A 15,401-nucleotide genomic window follows, 5' to 3' on the forward strand; every position below is an offset into this window, starting at 1 on the left:
GAATAGGGTCTTGCTGGGAAGAATGGTGATGTTGGCCTTCCAGGTCCTCCAGGACCTACTGTAAGTGTGGTGGTCCCATCTGAGGCAATGATCAGGGATCTGGCAGCTACAGATAGACACTGGGAATTTAGCAGAAGGAAAATATTCTTAATGATACAAAGCAATCTACTTTTATGAAGAGAAATAAAAGAGCTCTTCTTTGCCATTGTTTTAATGAACAAATATTACAAACTTTGGTGAGAGAAAGTTGAGTCAGGTATACCCAGTGTAGATTGAAATGAAAAGTCAATTTAGAGCTCTTGGTCTTTCCAAGCAGAAATGTATTGTTGCTCCCTTTAATGTTATGGCATTTCAGACTCCTATCAAGTTAAAACGTGTCTGCTGAATCACATCTAAGAGTTGGAGCGAAAAGAGCAACTACCACAACACCAACATACACTGGTTTTTGAGCTTGTGCAATGTCATCATCAGGTCACAATTAGGAGGTGTAGATTAGAGGTGGTGAGGAGTTGTTTATATATTGAAGTGTTCTCATGCAAGTTCATGGATTTTCTTCCTCATTTGTTTGATTCTAGGGTGCTTCTGGAGAGAGAGGAGAACCAGGACCAGCAGGCCCACCTGGCCTCCAGGTGCTGTGTGTTTATTATTTTCTGATTCTTTTTAATAGACTAACACAAACACACAAAATTTAAAAAAAAAAAAAAGTATCTGAACATTTATATTGGAGTGCCAGATATCATCATATTTTGAATATACTAGAATATAACAGATTAACCACTTGACAAATGTTACAAGGAATGAGTTGGCCACACTTCTTTGAGTCAAAAGCAAAAACCTGAAGATGTAAAATGCATAACTTATCTGTGTAACATGGATAATGCTGTTCTTTCATATAGGGATTGCCTGGTGGACCAGGACCAGCTGGAGAGAATGGAAAGCCTGGAGAACCAGTAAGTAGTGAATTGCCTTTTTTTTTTTTTTAACAAAAATTAATGAAAAGTTCTTCTTAAATTATTTTTCCAAATTGAGACATCTCTTAGCTCTCCTCAAAGCAGCAAAGTCTGATTTGGGGAATCATAGGGAAGAGAAACAGGATGCCAATCACAATTCAGATGTACTAAGTAAAGTTCTAACTAACTTACATTTATTTTCTCATAACCAGGGGCCAAAAGGTGATATTGGAGGACCTGGATTCCCAGGCCCTAAGGTAAATAATAAAGAAAATTTTGTAATGGCATAAATTAATTAACAAAATATGAGCCTGAAAACAAAGAATAACACATTTTTTATCACAGGGTGAAAATGGTATCCCAGGAGAACGTGGTGCACAGGGTCCTCCAGGACCTCCTGGAACAAGAGGTGGACCAGGTCCTGCTGGCACAGAAGGTGCCAAGGTACCCACAGAATGTCTTCCTTTTCTGATATTCTGCTACCATTTGGGTTAATTTTTTTTTTCTAATTATTTTTTGTTACTCCTTAGGGTCCTCCTGGCCCACCTGGTCCCCCTGGAGGCACAGGACTGCCTGGCTTGCAGGGAATGCCAGGAGAAAGAGGAGCTTCTGGAAGCCCTGGACCAAAAGGGGAGAGGGTAACACACACACACACTTTTGATTTTATGCTGATTTAATGTTAGTGCCCCACAAGGCACTGGGTTTGTCCACGTCTTCACTTTGGCCTGATTTCAGAGGTGCAAATTGTGTAGCAGCACTGTTGATTTAGCAATGGGATGTGGGTCCTAGGTATTGAAAAATATGGGGTTTTCCCTCAGTTTAATACATGCTAGATACTTTGGTGCAATGGGTCTCTTGGGGGATGGGTACAGCAAAACAGTTCTAATGAATGTAATTAATGATGAGCATAGTTCATACCATGGGAAGACAATTTGGTCTGGACTTCCTTTTGAATCAATTTGGGTTCTTTTCCTCATCAAAGGATGTAGTATCTGATGCTGAATACTGGGCAAAATATCATCCCAAATTTCATTAAGGAAACCTGGCTATTGAGAGACCCCTCAGTATGAGATCCTCCCCCCCCATTTAGGCTCATCTCCTCATGCTTCCTTTTTGCTCATGGTTTTTATGTCTTAAACTTCCCAGGGAGAACCTGGTGGTAAAGGTGCTGACGGCCTTCCTGGTGCAAGAGGAGAGAGAGTGAGTATTTAAACATCCAACAGTTTACCCATCAGCTTTATGCAGCCAGCTCTTAGAACAGGAGTAACCTCACACTGAATGATCTACAACAGCAACAGTTGTAATCTCATTGTGTTTCATTCCAGCAGTGCAAAACTGGGTATGTAAACTAAATTAGGCCTACTACTGGTTTTTGTGATTACCACTCCTTGGGTCAATGTAATGGAATTTTTTAGAGAAAGACTGGGACAATGTTTTAGAAGGAAAGAAATCATATGAAAGAGAAAATCTACCTGACTGATTTTATAATGAATCACAAAAAGACATTCTCATACAGAATATTCCTACAGGTTACTAAATATGATGTATTTATACATCTATATAGCAAATAAACATAAAATAGGCCCTTGAAATACATACATCTATCAAATCCCTACCTGCAGGCAGTATATACATGAAAGTAATGAGGGATGATAAATATACAAATGCAGCTTGGTTGAGTTGGAGGAAATATAAAAAATTTATTTCACACTATAAGGTACAGATTAAATTTTCAAGAAAGAAATAAGTCAGGGAGCTAGTGAGGAGATGCGGAAGAAATGTGGATCAACTATCTAACTAAAAATTGGAGCAACAGGTCACTTTTATTGCATACCAGTGAAAGACACCTATTCATTTCAGGTAGTTTGGGATGAGGTTTGGATGGTTGGGGAAAAGAAAAAGGGAACCACTCAGTTGGAGATCTCTCACACTGAAAAATGGTGTGATTTCAGAGCATCACTCCAAAACATGGTGTGCAAATGCACTTTGGCACTGTAACTTGCTTCATTTAGCATTGGCAACCTGTTTACACTGAAACACAAACACTATTGATCAAAGCATAAGAGTTAACATTGTCATATTTTGATACAAGATACATAATTTTCTCATTTTCCAATTTTTCAGGGCAATGTAGGTCCCATTGGCCCTCCTGGTCCCGCTGGCCCACCTGGAGATAAGGTAAAGCATCCTCACAAAGGGGTTTGGACTGTAAGGAGTCCCAGGGGTGGCTGTCTCAGGGGAAGCAGACAAACACCCCGTGACCATCCTTGTTTGTTCCCTGCAGGGAGAGACTGGCCCAGCAGGTGCCCCTGGCCCAATGGGTTCCCGTGGAGGTCCTGTAAGTGACAGAACCTTTCTTTTCTTCCTGTATAACCTCACCTAGCTCCTCTTGCCTGCTGTAGGTATCAGTGCTGCACCAAACCTATCAGTAATACACGAGGCTTGGGCTGTAAATAAACCAAGCGCATTCAGCTCCTGTTGACTCTTGGGATTTATAGGTACTAAAGGCTTCAGAAAATCAGGGCTTTTAACATTGCAAAGGGTTCAGAGGGCTGTGATGACAGGGCAAGGCAGGAGTTGAGCAACAGTCATGTCCATCTTGATTTAAAGTTAAGTAAACTTTCGAAAAGACTCCTTTTTTTGTATTTATATTTTTTATATTTACACTCTGGGATCTCAGTTGAACACCATGGATTGTGGTCAGGGTTCATACAGGTGTAGCTGAGTTAAGTTTACCCCATTTTAGACAATTGTCAGTTAATTCCTGAACAGCTGTGTTTAGTTCTTTGGAGGAAAAGTTGTTTTGGATCAGATGTGTGGGGTTTTTCTCCAAAGGCTGGTAAGACAAAGAAACTTCAGCAGCCTTAACAGCAGTATTCTCTAACTTTTAAAGTGAAGTTTATCTTTCTAACATCTTCCATTGCTGACATGTGGTTTTCTACAGGGTGAACGAGGAGAACAAGGTCTTCCTGGGCCCGCTGGCTTCCCTGGAGCCCCAGTAAGTGTCTGCACTGCTCTGCCTGCACTATTCAGGCACACATAGGACAACATGGCTTTGTCCTTCTTCTCCTGCACTGGTAGGGCAGTAGAGTTTAACTGCATTCACACTTCATTTAATATTTAAGTTCCCTTCAGACAAGTACCTCGATAGCAGTTCTTGTCACAATATCATCTGCTTTTTTGAGTGGTAATATAACACTATAATTTTTCTACAGGGCCAAAATGGGGAACCTGGTGGCAAAGGAGAAAGAGGCCCCCCTGGTCTGAGAGGAGAGGCCGGACCCCCTGGAGCAGCTGGTCCACAGGGTGGCCCTGGTGCCCCAGTAAGTGCTTGCTGTTCCTTGTTGCTATGGAGAGGTTTCTTCAGCCTCAGTAGGCCCAAGTGCAAGGAGATGAACTGCCTGAAACTTATTGACACTTCCTATAATTTTAATCTTTATCAAATCCTTTGCTTTATCTACTTCCTTCCATGTAGGGTCCACCTGGTCCCCAAGGAATAAAAGGAGACCGTGGATCTCCTGGCGGGCCTGTGAGTATCTCTCCAACTTAGTCACTGCTAAATGCCTCTATTTATTTCAATAAATGTGACCTAAATGAAAAATAAGAACTTCAATGACTATAGTATTGACAGTTGAAAAATATTTAAAGTGTTCTAGAAGGAGTAATTAAAGTAGAAGTCTTTAGTGATCTGGATTACCTTGATTTTAATATAAGGTGCCAAAATAGCTTTTGACACAATAACCCAAAGCTCTACAATGGTTTAGCTCAACAGTTATTAAATTTACTTGCCATCTTTGCCAACTATCTCAAATCCCATTAACTCAAGTTTGAGGAGGATATATGACCTCCTCTTACAAAAAAAAAAATTTGACTTTTTGTCGCGTATCAGGACATTTAATTCAGGTTTCAAACAAAACATGACTATAATTTAAACACAGATGTATGTAAAAATCAATTTATTCCCATTTCCCAGTTTTCAGAAAATAACAAAAATATTGATCTCTTCTAGGGTGCTGCTGGTTTCCCTGGTGCTCGTGGTCTACCTGGTCCCCCTGGTAACAATGTAAGTTTGTTTATCCCCCTTTTCTTTTAGTCTTACTTTGTGGATACATTTAGATGTGTATTAATATATAATGCAAAAACATTCTGAACATGATGGTTGTACTTCAGGAAAAAAATCTGCAAAAAAGAGTTTATCGTCCTTACAGTATGGAATAGAAAGTAGGATTTTAATTAAGGTACCATTAGAGTCAATGCAATTCTTTCCATTCATTGGCTCAGCTAAGACTATAATGAAAGCCACTTCATTCTGAACATGTCCAAGACACCATATTAAAGGCATATGGCAGGAGTGATTCAAAAAAGCAGAAGGGCCTGCGGCCTATTTCCAGTTTCTGTGGTAGAGCCATGAGTAAGGAATGTGTACCCTGTGTTGGATGCATTACAGGCACTGGGCATCCAAAATGTGCAGGTGTATGTCCAGACAGCAAGGATAAAAAATGCCAGCTGTGAAAGGGATACATGAAAGGATTCTCTTACAACACCAGATCAGATTTGGGTGCACAGGGCTGGACCCCAAATCTGCCTTCAGGCAATGACTTAGGTCTGGCTGGTTTTCATGAGACCAATGCCAGTGCATGTGTGCAGCTCACACTTTCCTTCTTAAAACTCTTTCCAGGGTAGCCCAGGTCCCCCTGGTAACGCAGGCCCTGCAGGCAAGGATGGGCCTCCTGGACCCCCTGGCAGTTCTGGTGCTCCTGGAGGTCCAGGACCTGCTGGAATCAGAGGTGAGCCCGGCGCACCAGGAGAAAAAGGGCCCCCAGGAGCCCGAGGAGAAAGGGTAAGTGTCCCTTCAGCCAGGGACTGTTCCAGCAGGAGACAGGGATTATGTCTGTCCAGAACAAGCAGCCACCTCTGGAATGTTGAAGGTGCTCCCACTGACCGCAGTGACCTTTTCTCAAACAGGGGGCTCCAGGTGAGCCAGGTCCTCAAGGCATCGTTGGCGGCCGGGGGAACACGGGTCTGCCAGGCCTGCGTGGCCCCAGCGGCCCACCCGGGATGGCAGGGGCCAAGGTGAGAGCCCTTCGCTGCAGCCACAGCCTCAACCCTAACACAACCCCAACCCTGCTGCTAAAATTAGCCTAGAGAGGCAAAAAGTGATAAAAACAGCTTAGAGACACAAAAAGTAATGAATGTATTGGGGGGTTTAATGCTTTCTAGTCCAGAGATGAGAGAATTTACAGTTATTTGTGTTTACATGCATAAGATCAGGCTTTTAAATGGCTGGTATCCAGCTGCTGTAGGATGTGAGGTTGTATTTCAGATTATAGTATATATATTATATATCTAGGAGTATATTACCCACTTTGCACACTTTGGGAGGGTCATGAGGAGGAGGAAGCTGTAACCTCTCCTGGGTACAAGATCCAAGTCATAGTATCACCTACCACTTGTTGTTTACCCTTGCTTAGTTCTCAATATGTTTCTTGCTTAAATATTATGATCCAAACAGAAAAGTACTCTCACATCCCTTCAGAAAAGATGAAGTGAGGCTTGGTTTGTATTTTATCACTAATATAGTGATAGACCAGCATTTTTTGGTTAACAGCTTTGGCCACTGTTTCAAGCACATAAGAGATATATATCTGTTTATTATTTCTTTGTCAATTAATGAGGAACATTCAATGGCCTTCCATCAATATTACCAGCAATGGAAAGAAACCAGTTTGGCCAAGTTTTTTTTCTCTTGTTTTGTGTATTCACAACCAGGAAAGCCAAATTGGCTCATCACTTCATTGGGTCTCCTTTGAAATCCCTGCACAGTTAATAAGATGCAAAATGTACTGGTATCTCCTAAGAACATTATCTGCAATGGAATCCTTTCTCTTTTTGTTCAGGGTGAAGATGGTAAACCAGGCACCAATGGTATCCCAGGAGAACGTGGTGCTCCGGGTCCCCAAGGTCCTATTGGACAAAGAGGCTTACCTGGAGAGCCTGGCAGAGATGTGAGTGGATGGGATTTCCCTGCTACCTTGTGAGTTACAAATGGGAGCTTCTGGGGGCAAATATGCTTTAAGGTTCACAAGGCAGGGGCCTGGGCAGATTCTGCCCTCCTGTAAGGTGTGGCCTCCTGTCCCTGCTATCCCATTCCCTGCCTGCAAACATCATCTGTCCCTCTTGGAACTGCTCTGCCTACAAAATAATGCAGGTCTTACAGGTCTTTTAGGAGCCACTTCACCTCCCTCTTGAAACCACTCCAACTCTTCCCTCTTGAAAACTCTTTCTTTGATGAGCATTGTTCAAGGTTAGTGGGAAACAAGCTATCTACTGGTAATGCAGTTTATGAACAAACCGTGCCACTCTGTTTTGCAGGGTAACCCTGGCTCCGATGGCTTGCCTGGACGTGACGGATCCCCAGGAGGCAAAGTAAGAAATCACCAGTATCCTTAGACTGCCCAACAAATAGGACATGAACTACATGGCAAATGTGCAATCTATATGCTATGTAATTTGTTCTTTGAACCTCTTGTGCTCCACTGAATATACTCCTTATATTGAGTTCTATAAAACATGATGTTTATTACTCCTTACTATCTGCAGGGTGACCGTGGTGACAATGGCTCTCCTGGCCCTCCAGGACCCCCTGGCCATCCTGGACCTGCAGGTAATGCTGGTGCACCTGGAAAAGCTGGTGAAAGAGGATTTCAGGTAAGACCAAAGTAAATGGGTTACTGCTTACTTACATATTCTTCCTAGGCAAAGTCCGTTTCATGCAGGAATAGAGAGGAAGTTTTAAAGAGTTCGTTATTGTCAGAGTTTCTTGATATCAAGGACTGGTTCTACAAGAATATCCAGAGGAAAGACATCTCAGAGTTTATGTTCTGACAACTTGAAGAAATTAAGCCCAAAATTAATGTACTCCATAGGATGCCAAAAAGCACATCATCCCACCAGGCCCTGTCCTAATTTCCATCCCATCTGGTGCTGATGCAGCACAAGCAATGTGTTATTTATTTAAACTAAGGGAGTAACTTTGGAAGCCGTCAAGTTATTTCTCAGGAGTGCTGACACCAGCACACTGAGCACCTCACTGAGAGAGGGAAGAAAGGCTGTAGTGCCTGTGTACAGATCAGTGCCTGCAGGCAGCTGAGAAAGGCTGACATTGGTACAAAAATGGCCTGGCCAGGATTCTTGCTGATTCTGGTGTGTGTGGAGCTTCCCCTTGTTTCCCAACACCTGCTGGCTGTGAACATACAGCTTATCTGGAAATAAAGAGGTGGGCTAGGCAGTTCCAAGTGATCCACACCTTCTCATTCTTACCATGTCACAGGGTCCACCTGGCCCTCCTGGCTCTACTGGTCCTGCTGGTGCTCGTGGTCCTGCTGTAAGTCATATTTAAAGTATTTGTGATGTCAACCATTCACTATTTCCTGTTATATGGGCAATGCTCTTATCTCCTTCTTCCTTTTATTGAAAATCTACCCTTACAGGGTCCTCAAGGTCCTCGTGGTGATAAAGGTGAACCTGGTGAACGAGGGAGCAATGGCATAAAGGGTCACAGAGGGTTTCCTGGTACCCCTGGTCTCCCTGGTCCTCCTGTGAGTATTTTGCATTGGATTGGGAATTACAGCTGATCTTAGCCTCTGTGTTTAGGCCCCAGGTACCTAATCAACCTTAGCTAATTTGATGGGAATCTATGTAAATTTGATTGTCAGATGTTTCAAAATCCAGATTCCCTGAATCAACCTGACATAAGTATAATTAAAGAACTGGAAGAAGCTGGTAGGAAGTACAGATGGGTTTACTACAACCCTTTCAGTAAAAAATTCTTATATATTTATTTATAATAAAATCAGGCTATTCCTGATTTAATTAGGAAAGAAAGAGGTAGGGGTTGAAATGCCTATGTCTGTTAGAAATCTATCCTAGAAGGACAACTAAAGCTACTCAGAGTCCAAATACCTCTCCTCTGCCATGTATCTTTTATACTGGGGCAAAATGGGCAAGAAATTGTAAACTACTGAATTTCATACTCTTTCTATCCCTTTCTTACCCTAAAATATGAATTACCATTTGAACATAGCTAAGAGAACTGAAGGTCAAGAATAGACAGGCATGCCATAGATATTTATGACCAGTAAAGGTTTAAGAAGGGATTTATTCTAAAAAAAAATCTACAAATCCCCTCATGATACAAGTGAGATTCAAGAAACCAAAGGTCACACAATTAACATACCAAAGATGGCACCAGTACCAATCTATTCAACAAGACAATAGAACCTGGGGTCTAACATATCACATGAGGGGAAAAAAAAAGATAAATTCTCGTTTGAGGAAAGGTTACTTTTAAACAAATGGTTTAGTTCTTTGCAGTGCACGCAAGAAACAAATCTGTAAATGTATTTGAAATCATGAATATTTGTCAAATTATTTAAATAACATTACTGGTAATATTAAAACTGCAGCACTTTGGCTATAGCTACATATTTTTATGAATATTAGGGTTCATCCAAAGCTCATTGGTGTCAGTTGGCTTTCTTGCATTTTGGATAGCACATCTCTATATGAAAACATGCTAGAGAACATTCAATATTTTTTTCTGATTAAAGAATGGCCACCATTCTCTCATGTCTGGCATAGCCTTTTTATAAGGATATGTTTTGTATAATCTTGAAGACATTTTCAATGTCTTTGTTGAAGGCATGTGCTGGTAGTTGCAAGATATTACTAGGAGGTGTATGACTGACTTTTCCTTTTTTTTTTAGGGTCCCCTGGGTCCACAAGGTGCAATTGGAGGTCCAGGAGCTTCAGGTGCAAGGGTAAGAAAAACTGCTTACTCAGCCTAACTGCAAGGAAAATTCAGACTGTTCAGTTAATATAGACATAGAGACAGACACAAATTCTAATTGGCCATCTTAACAGACAGCAACTGAAGAAACAAAAAACGCCTGAGAAATCATACAGAAATATTTGAAATACCTCACAGTGTATTTCTGAATTATCTGATAAACTATTCTGTGTTCTTCATTGTTCTAGGGTCCCCCAGGCCCAGCTGGGCCACCTGGAAAAGATGGTACCAGTGGCTACCCAGGTCCAATTGGTCCTCCCGGCCCTCGTGGTACCAGAGGTGAAAGCGGCCCTGCCGTAAGTAAATGGTGCAAACTCACACCAGCAAATCTTTGGGAATATTCATGAAACAGAGGATGCTCAACTTTAAATAGCTCCCTCAGAAACTCTCAATTTCATGGACAAGATTTGTGGCAGGAGGTTATCTAGCTGCCAAGGCTAAATCCAAAGCCATGCAGCTCGTTTGCAGTTTGGTGTAACTATTGATGCACTGGGTGCTGTGCTGGTCTCAGCTGATCACTCACTTTTCTGCAAACAATGGAATCTCCTCCTCTCAGTTTCCCTTTGGGTCTGAGAAGCCATGGAATGGGGTTCCTAGACTGCTCTAGAGAGGCCAGAGCTGCAAAGGTGTCACTATCACAGTCACCTGCTAAAGCCAAGAAATGGTCATTCTCTGGATTTTAGTGGAAAGGGTTCCTTCTCAAAGCCCACACATAAAGATGGTCAAACTTGACAAAATGAAGGGAAAAAAATACAATTTTAAGAAAATAAAGGCCTGGAAAATCTATTAAACAGATGTTTATACATCTGTTTAATTAATGAATAAGTAAACTACATATTTGTGTAAGAATTTTCATTTTTTTTAAGACTAGGGCCCACACAGACTTTTAGTTTTAACCTGTTCACTAATGTTTTAGGGTCCACCAGGGCAGCCTGGTCTTCCTGGTCCTGCTGGACCTCCTGGCCCATGTTGTGGTGGTGGTGCAGCTGCCCTGGGTGCTGGTGAGAAAGGTCCAGTTTCCTATGGGTATGAATACCGAGATGAGCCCAAGGAGAACGATATCAATCTGGGTGACATCGTCTCTTCAATGAAATCCATTAACAACCAGATTGAGAACATCATTAGTCCTGATGGGTCACGGAAGAATCCAGCTCGTAACTGCCGAGACCTGAAGTTCTGCCATCCCGAGCTCAAGAGTGGTATGTTTAGGTTTTAGTTTCACCAGTGGTAGCAGGTCTTGGGCACTGTTTTGGTTTTTCTAACTTGAGAATTTAAATGTGGATATCTTCCATAAAAATTTGACTTTTTTTCAATCAAATGTGATGAAAAAGATGATAAATGTAAAACCAATTTGAAACATAATTAACTATGCATTTACACAGAATGTATATTTGACTTCAACTCCACTAATTGTGTCCTTAGAAGTGAACATATGTTTAAATCATTTTAGGGGAAAAAGAAAAATATTACAAGTTCTAAATTTATTCCAAATTACATTCCCTTTACAGAATTCACATGAACTCAGTATTTTTTTATATCACCTTATGTTCTGTGGCATCTCTTCTGTCAAAATTAGTACATTTCCTGATTTGGCTCAGAAATCTCTCATAGAAATAAGGCCATCATGCAGTCAGGTTCTTCTCCATATATATTAAACCCCTTAAAATTTTCCCTTACCTCTAGGAGAGTACTGGGTTGATCCTAACCAAGGCTGCAAGATGGATGCTATTAAAGTCTACTGCAATATGGAAACTGGTGAGACCTGCCTCAATGCTAACCCCAGGACTGTGCCAAGGAAAAACTGGTGGACCAGTGGAAACAGTGGAAAGAAACACGTTTGGTTTGGAGAGTCTATGAATGGAGGCTTCCAGGTGAGAAATGAGCACAGTTAACAGCCCAGATTGTGCATACTAAAACATACACAACACACTAAAAAATAATTCTGATTAAACTGAATGAGACAGTTAGTATGTGAAAAAATCCCGATGTGGACTAAGCCTAGACATGACTGAACAAACACTGTGCCTATGTTGGTACTCTGCAGTTCAGCTATGGAGATCCTGAGCTCCCAGAGGATGTCTCTGAAGTTCAGCTGGCCTTCCTGCGCATCCTCTCCAGCCGTGCCTCCCAGAACATCACCTACCACTGCAAGAACAGCATTGCCTACATGGACCACGACAGTGGGAATGTTAAAAAAGCTCTGAAACTCATGAGCTCTACAGAAAGTGAGATCAAGGCTGAAGGAAACAGCAAATTCACATATGCTGTTCTGGAAGATGGCTGCACTGTAAGTAAACAGGAATTTAGTGCTGTAGTTAACAAATAATTCCCTCTAGATGACTAGACCCATAATAAAGGAAGAGAGCTTTGCATGGCCTGGGTAAGGACACAGCTACAGCTAGTAGGGGGAACCTAGATTCTGTGCACCAGAAGTGCAATTCCTGTAGCAACTGTAGGAAGTGAGGTGCGCTTCCACTGAAATCTGTGCTCTACAGATATCTCCTTGCTTTAGAGTCAATGTCAGAGAAGTCACAGCCACCCAGTTTTCATCCATCCCCTGTCAACTCTAAAACTAGTCATACCAAACCATGGCTCTATGGTTGAAGCCATGGGCTGTGGTTATGTGAAGGGGCAAACACAGTCATTTTGCAGATCCAGCATTGCTTCCCTGCAGCAGATTGTCCTGGAGGGGAGCAGGAACAGCCCTGGGCGTGCTGGTCTGACAGCACCTGCAGCCTTTTCAGTAACAAATGGACAACTCTAACACTGTCCATGAGTTCTCCCTCCTGGGGTCATTTCCACAGAGATGGCAACCAGCCTTCAACAGGGTGAGAGGGTTATTGCAGAAATAGGAAATCGGAAATCCGATAAGCTGTGGGATGACTGCCATATAGGCCAGCACTTGTGTCTCTAACAATTTTTTCTTTTCTCTTCAATTTCACAGAAGCACACTGGTGAGTGGGGTAAAACAGTTTTCGAATACAGGACGCGCAAGACCGTGAGGTTGCCGGTGGTTGATATTGCACCATTAGATATTGGTGGTCCTGATCAGGAATTTGGCGTGGACATTGGCCCAGTCTGCTTCTTATAAATCAAAGATCCTGCTTTTTCTGAAACCCCAGCAAACAGATTCACACTCCAACTGTGCTCCTTTGTTTCAGCCTTGTCAGCTAGTACAGGTGCCCATCTGTATCCCAGTTATTTATTAACAAAATTTCTGGGGGAAAAATCAATTTGATATCAAGGGTTGGTTTGGTTTTTTTTGCTATTACACAAAATACAGTAAAAATGCTTTTTTTGCTCTATTTTTTTTACTGAATTCCATCTTCAAAACATGTCTCCGTGGTGCTATAATGAAACTTCAACACTTAATAAAACAACACTGTGTTCTATTAGTTGAATGTTAGCCAATTTACAAAGCACTGATTGCTCCCAGTACCAAAGTTTACCCTTTTTTCAAGATGCAGTCCATAAAGCTAGAACGACCTCCCTGTTTCAACTACCTCAACATGGACAGAAACTGGGATGTGTCTGATGAGTCAAACCAAAAATCAATCAATTCAATCAAAATGCATTGGACCCAGTGGTCAATTCTAGGGATTCATTTGGTACAAAATTGTTATTTCTGTACTGATTAGCTGTGAAAGGTACAGTTTATCTTAAGAGTTTAATTCCTTAATGTCAGTAGTCACCATAATTTTATTGTTGGATTGTATTCTGTTGTCAAAGGTGCTTCTCTACTTTCCTGTCATTGCTGGTCAAGACCACTAAAATTAGGGAAGTGTAAAAGACTAATATGATGGTGCTAATGTATTTTTCACTCCTAACTCTGCAAGTCAGGGTTATTGACTTGCTCAAAAAAGCAAAAAATTAAAGGATTTAAAGCAATTGTAAATGTCTCCTGTCAAAGATCGTCATTGACATGTCATAGTTGAGAATTTTCTCCCTTCACTCTGTAAAAGTCAAAAAAGATGCAAAATTGTGAATTTCTTCTGTCACGTTAACACATTTATAGTGTTGAAGGTTAACCATCTTTGTAAGCTTTTATATGGTTGTTGGTCTATTCCTTACAGAGACACATAATAAAATATCTTAATAAAATTTCTTGTTGTTTCATAAAACTGACTTTCTTTTTTAATTTTACCTTTTGTGTCTTTGTTCAAACAAATGAACAAGGCAGGTCACAACTGTGGTACCACTATGATTTTTCAAAGATCAGTTCCTCTGTTTGAAGGAAACTTGGTAATCCTAAGGGATGCAGTTTATGAAATTTTCTCTTTCTTGCTTTTTCTACTCCTCTGTATCCAGTAGCTCACATTTGCAAGCACAGGCAGCTTCTCTGTCAGCAGGGACTCAGCATCACCCAGAGCAGGGCCCATGCACCAAGGCAGGTCATTTTAGAGGAAATGGAAGATCTTAACCTCCCCTACTCCAAGAAACCTGCCTCAGTCTGAATAACCAGACAGTCACAGGCTACCAGCCTTTCAGGGGGCAGCTTAGATAAAGGTTTTAAGGCTCCCACAGGGAAGGCCAGAAGCACCAGCAGTTTGACAAAGCTTTTTATGGCCAGTGGAGCTGTAAAACTCAGTCATGCCCAGATCCTAGCAAATTTAAGGAGCAACAGTAGTTTGGCAGTGCCTGAGCTTGAGGCCAGAAGAAGGAACGAAACAGCACCACGGAGCCCAGGCCAGGAAAGCTCTCCCACAGTCAAATGTTGAAAATGCCACTCAGCCTTTCCCATGGAGCAAGGGCAGAGCCTGTCCCTACATCATTATTGCACAGCCCAGGACCATTAAAGATATTCTACAACAAGATCAGATAACAAAAACTAGGGATTAAAAAAATCCAATTCTTAAAAATTCTCTTTAACAATATGGATTATGCATCCTCAGAGAATACTTTCTGATTCACTCAAGGAGGAAAAAATAAATGAACAAAGAAATGCTGGTTTTTTTAAGATATCCCACCAGATTTGAGACTGAGCCAAGACACTGCCCTGCTTTGGCACTGTAAATTTGGACATTGCTCACACAGAAGGAAAACAGTGAGGCTCTGGGGAGGCCCTTACAGCACAAATGCAGCATCACCACAGATGTGACTCCACTTAATGCAACATATAACAGCAATGCCAACAATTCCAAAAAAGTACTGGCTCTTGCAGGAAACCTCTTCATTTGATGGTGAAAATAAACTACTTTTTATAGAAAATGCAAATTGCATGTACTAAATAATATTAATCTGACATCAATTACATGGTAGGAAGCCTTTGATTGGAGTTTTATAAAAGCAGCTGGTAAGAATGCTGGCTGTGGAAAAATGCATTGGAAACACCTGTTCTTAATTGCCAGGACAGAATAGAAGAAAATAGCCTTTGCAATACCCAGTGCTACTGGGACTGGGAACAATGGCTCAACACTAAAACTCAAGCTTTGGAGGCTGCTTTCTAAGGCACACACACTCATCAAGTCTTCCATTAATGATGTCTACTAATGAAAGTTGGTTTTCTGGAACATTTGTAGAAAACAGAAACAACCAACACAACGACCAACAACCACAAAATATTTACTTGATATAAAAGCCTTCATCTTTTTCAGAGCCACTAA

General features: G+C 41.5%; 1 protein-coding gene across 1 annotated transcript in view; it reads left to right on the forward strand.

Moving 5' to 3' along the window:
* The window catches only part of COL3A1 (collagen type III alpha 1 chain), a 49,097-nt gene extending 35,178 nt beyond the window's left edge, over nucleotides 1-13,919 (forward strand). The window contains exons 26-51 of the mRNA XM_077181148.1: nucleotides 7-60; nucleotides 576-629; nucleotides 897-950; nucleotides 1,163-1,207; nucleotides 1,296-1,394; nucleotides 1,481-1,588; nucleotides 2,097-2,150; nucleotides 3,075-3,128; nucleotides 3,235-3,288; nucleotides 3,895-3,948; nucleotides 4,166-4,273; nucleotides 4,426-4,479; nucleotides 4,960-5,013; nucleotides 5,629-5,790; nucleotides 5,916-6,023; nucleotides 6,848-6,955; nucleotides 7,323-7,376; nucleotides 7,551-7,658; nucleotides 8,281-8,334; nucleotides 8,441-8,548; nucleotides 9,716-9,769; nucleotides 9,987-10,094; nucleotides 10,715-10,997; nucleotides 11,482-11,669; nucleotides 11,843-12,085; nucleotides 12,743-13,919. Of these exons, the coding sequence (XP_077037263.1) occupies nucleotides 7-60; nucleotides 576-629; nucleotides 897-950; nucleotides 1,163-1,207; nucleotides 1,296-1,394; nucleotides 1,481-1,588; nucleotides 2,097-2,150; nucleotides 3,075-3,128; nucleotides 3,235-3,288; nucleotides 3,895-3,948; nucleotides 4,166-4,273; nucleotides 4,426-4,479; nucleotides 4,960-5,013; nucleotides 5,629-5,790; nucleotides 5,916-6,023; nucleotides 6,848-6,955; nucleotides 7,323-7,376; nucleotides 7,551-7,658; nucleotides 8,281-8,334; nucleotides 8,441-8,548; nucleotides 9,716-9,769; nucleotides 9,987-10,094; nucleotides 10,715-10,997; nucleotides 11,482-11,669; nucleotides 11,843-12,085; nucleotides 12,743-12,889 (2,571 nt within the window). The 3' untranslated portion in view covers nucleotides 12,890-13,919. The remainder of the gene's footprint in view (nucleotides 1-6; nucleotides 61-575; nucleotides 630-896; nucleotides 951-1,162; nucleotides 1,208-1,295; nucleotides 1,395-1,480; nucleotides 1,589-2,096; nucleotides 2,151-3,074; nucleotides 3,129-3,234; nucleotides 3,289-3,894; nucleotides 3,949-4,165; nucleotides 4,274-4,425; nucleotides 4,480-4,959; nucleotides 5,014-5,628; nucleotides 5,791-5,915; nucleotides 6,024-6,847; nucleotides 6,956-7,322; nucleotides 7,377-7,550; nucleotides 7,659-8,280; nucleotides 8,335-8,440; nucleotides 8,549-9,715; nucleotides 9,770-9,986; nucleotides 10,095-10,714; nucleotides 10,998-11,481; nucleotides 11,670-11,842; nucleotides 12,086-12,742) is intronic.
* The last annotated feature ends 1,482 nt before the right edge of the window (nucleotides 13,920-15,401 follow it).

The sequence above is a fragment of the Agelaius phoeniceus genome, chromosome 7 (assembly GCF_051311805.1).
Source record: "Agelaius phoeniceus isolate bAgePho1 chromosome 7, bAgePho1.hap1, whole genome shotgun sequence".
Lineage (NCBI taxonomy): Eukaryota > Metazoa > Chordata > Aves > Passeriformes > Icteridae > Agelaius > Agelaius phoeniceus.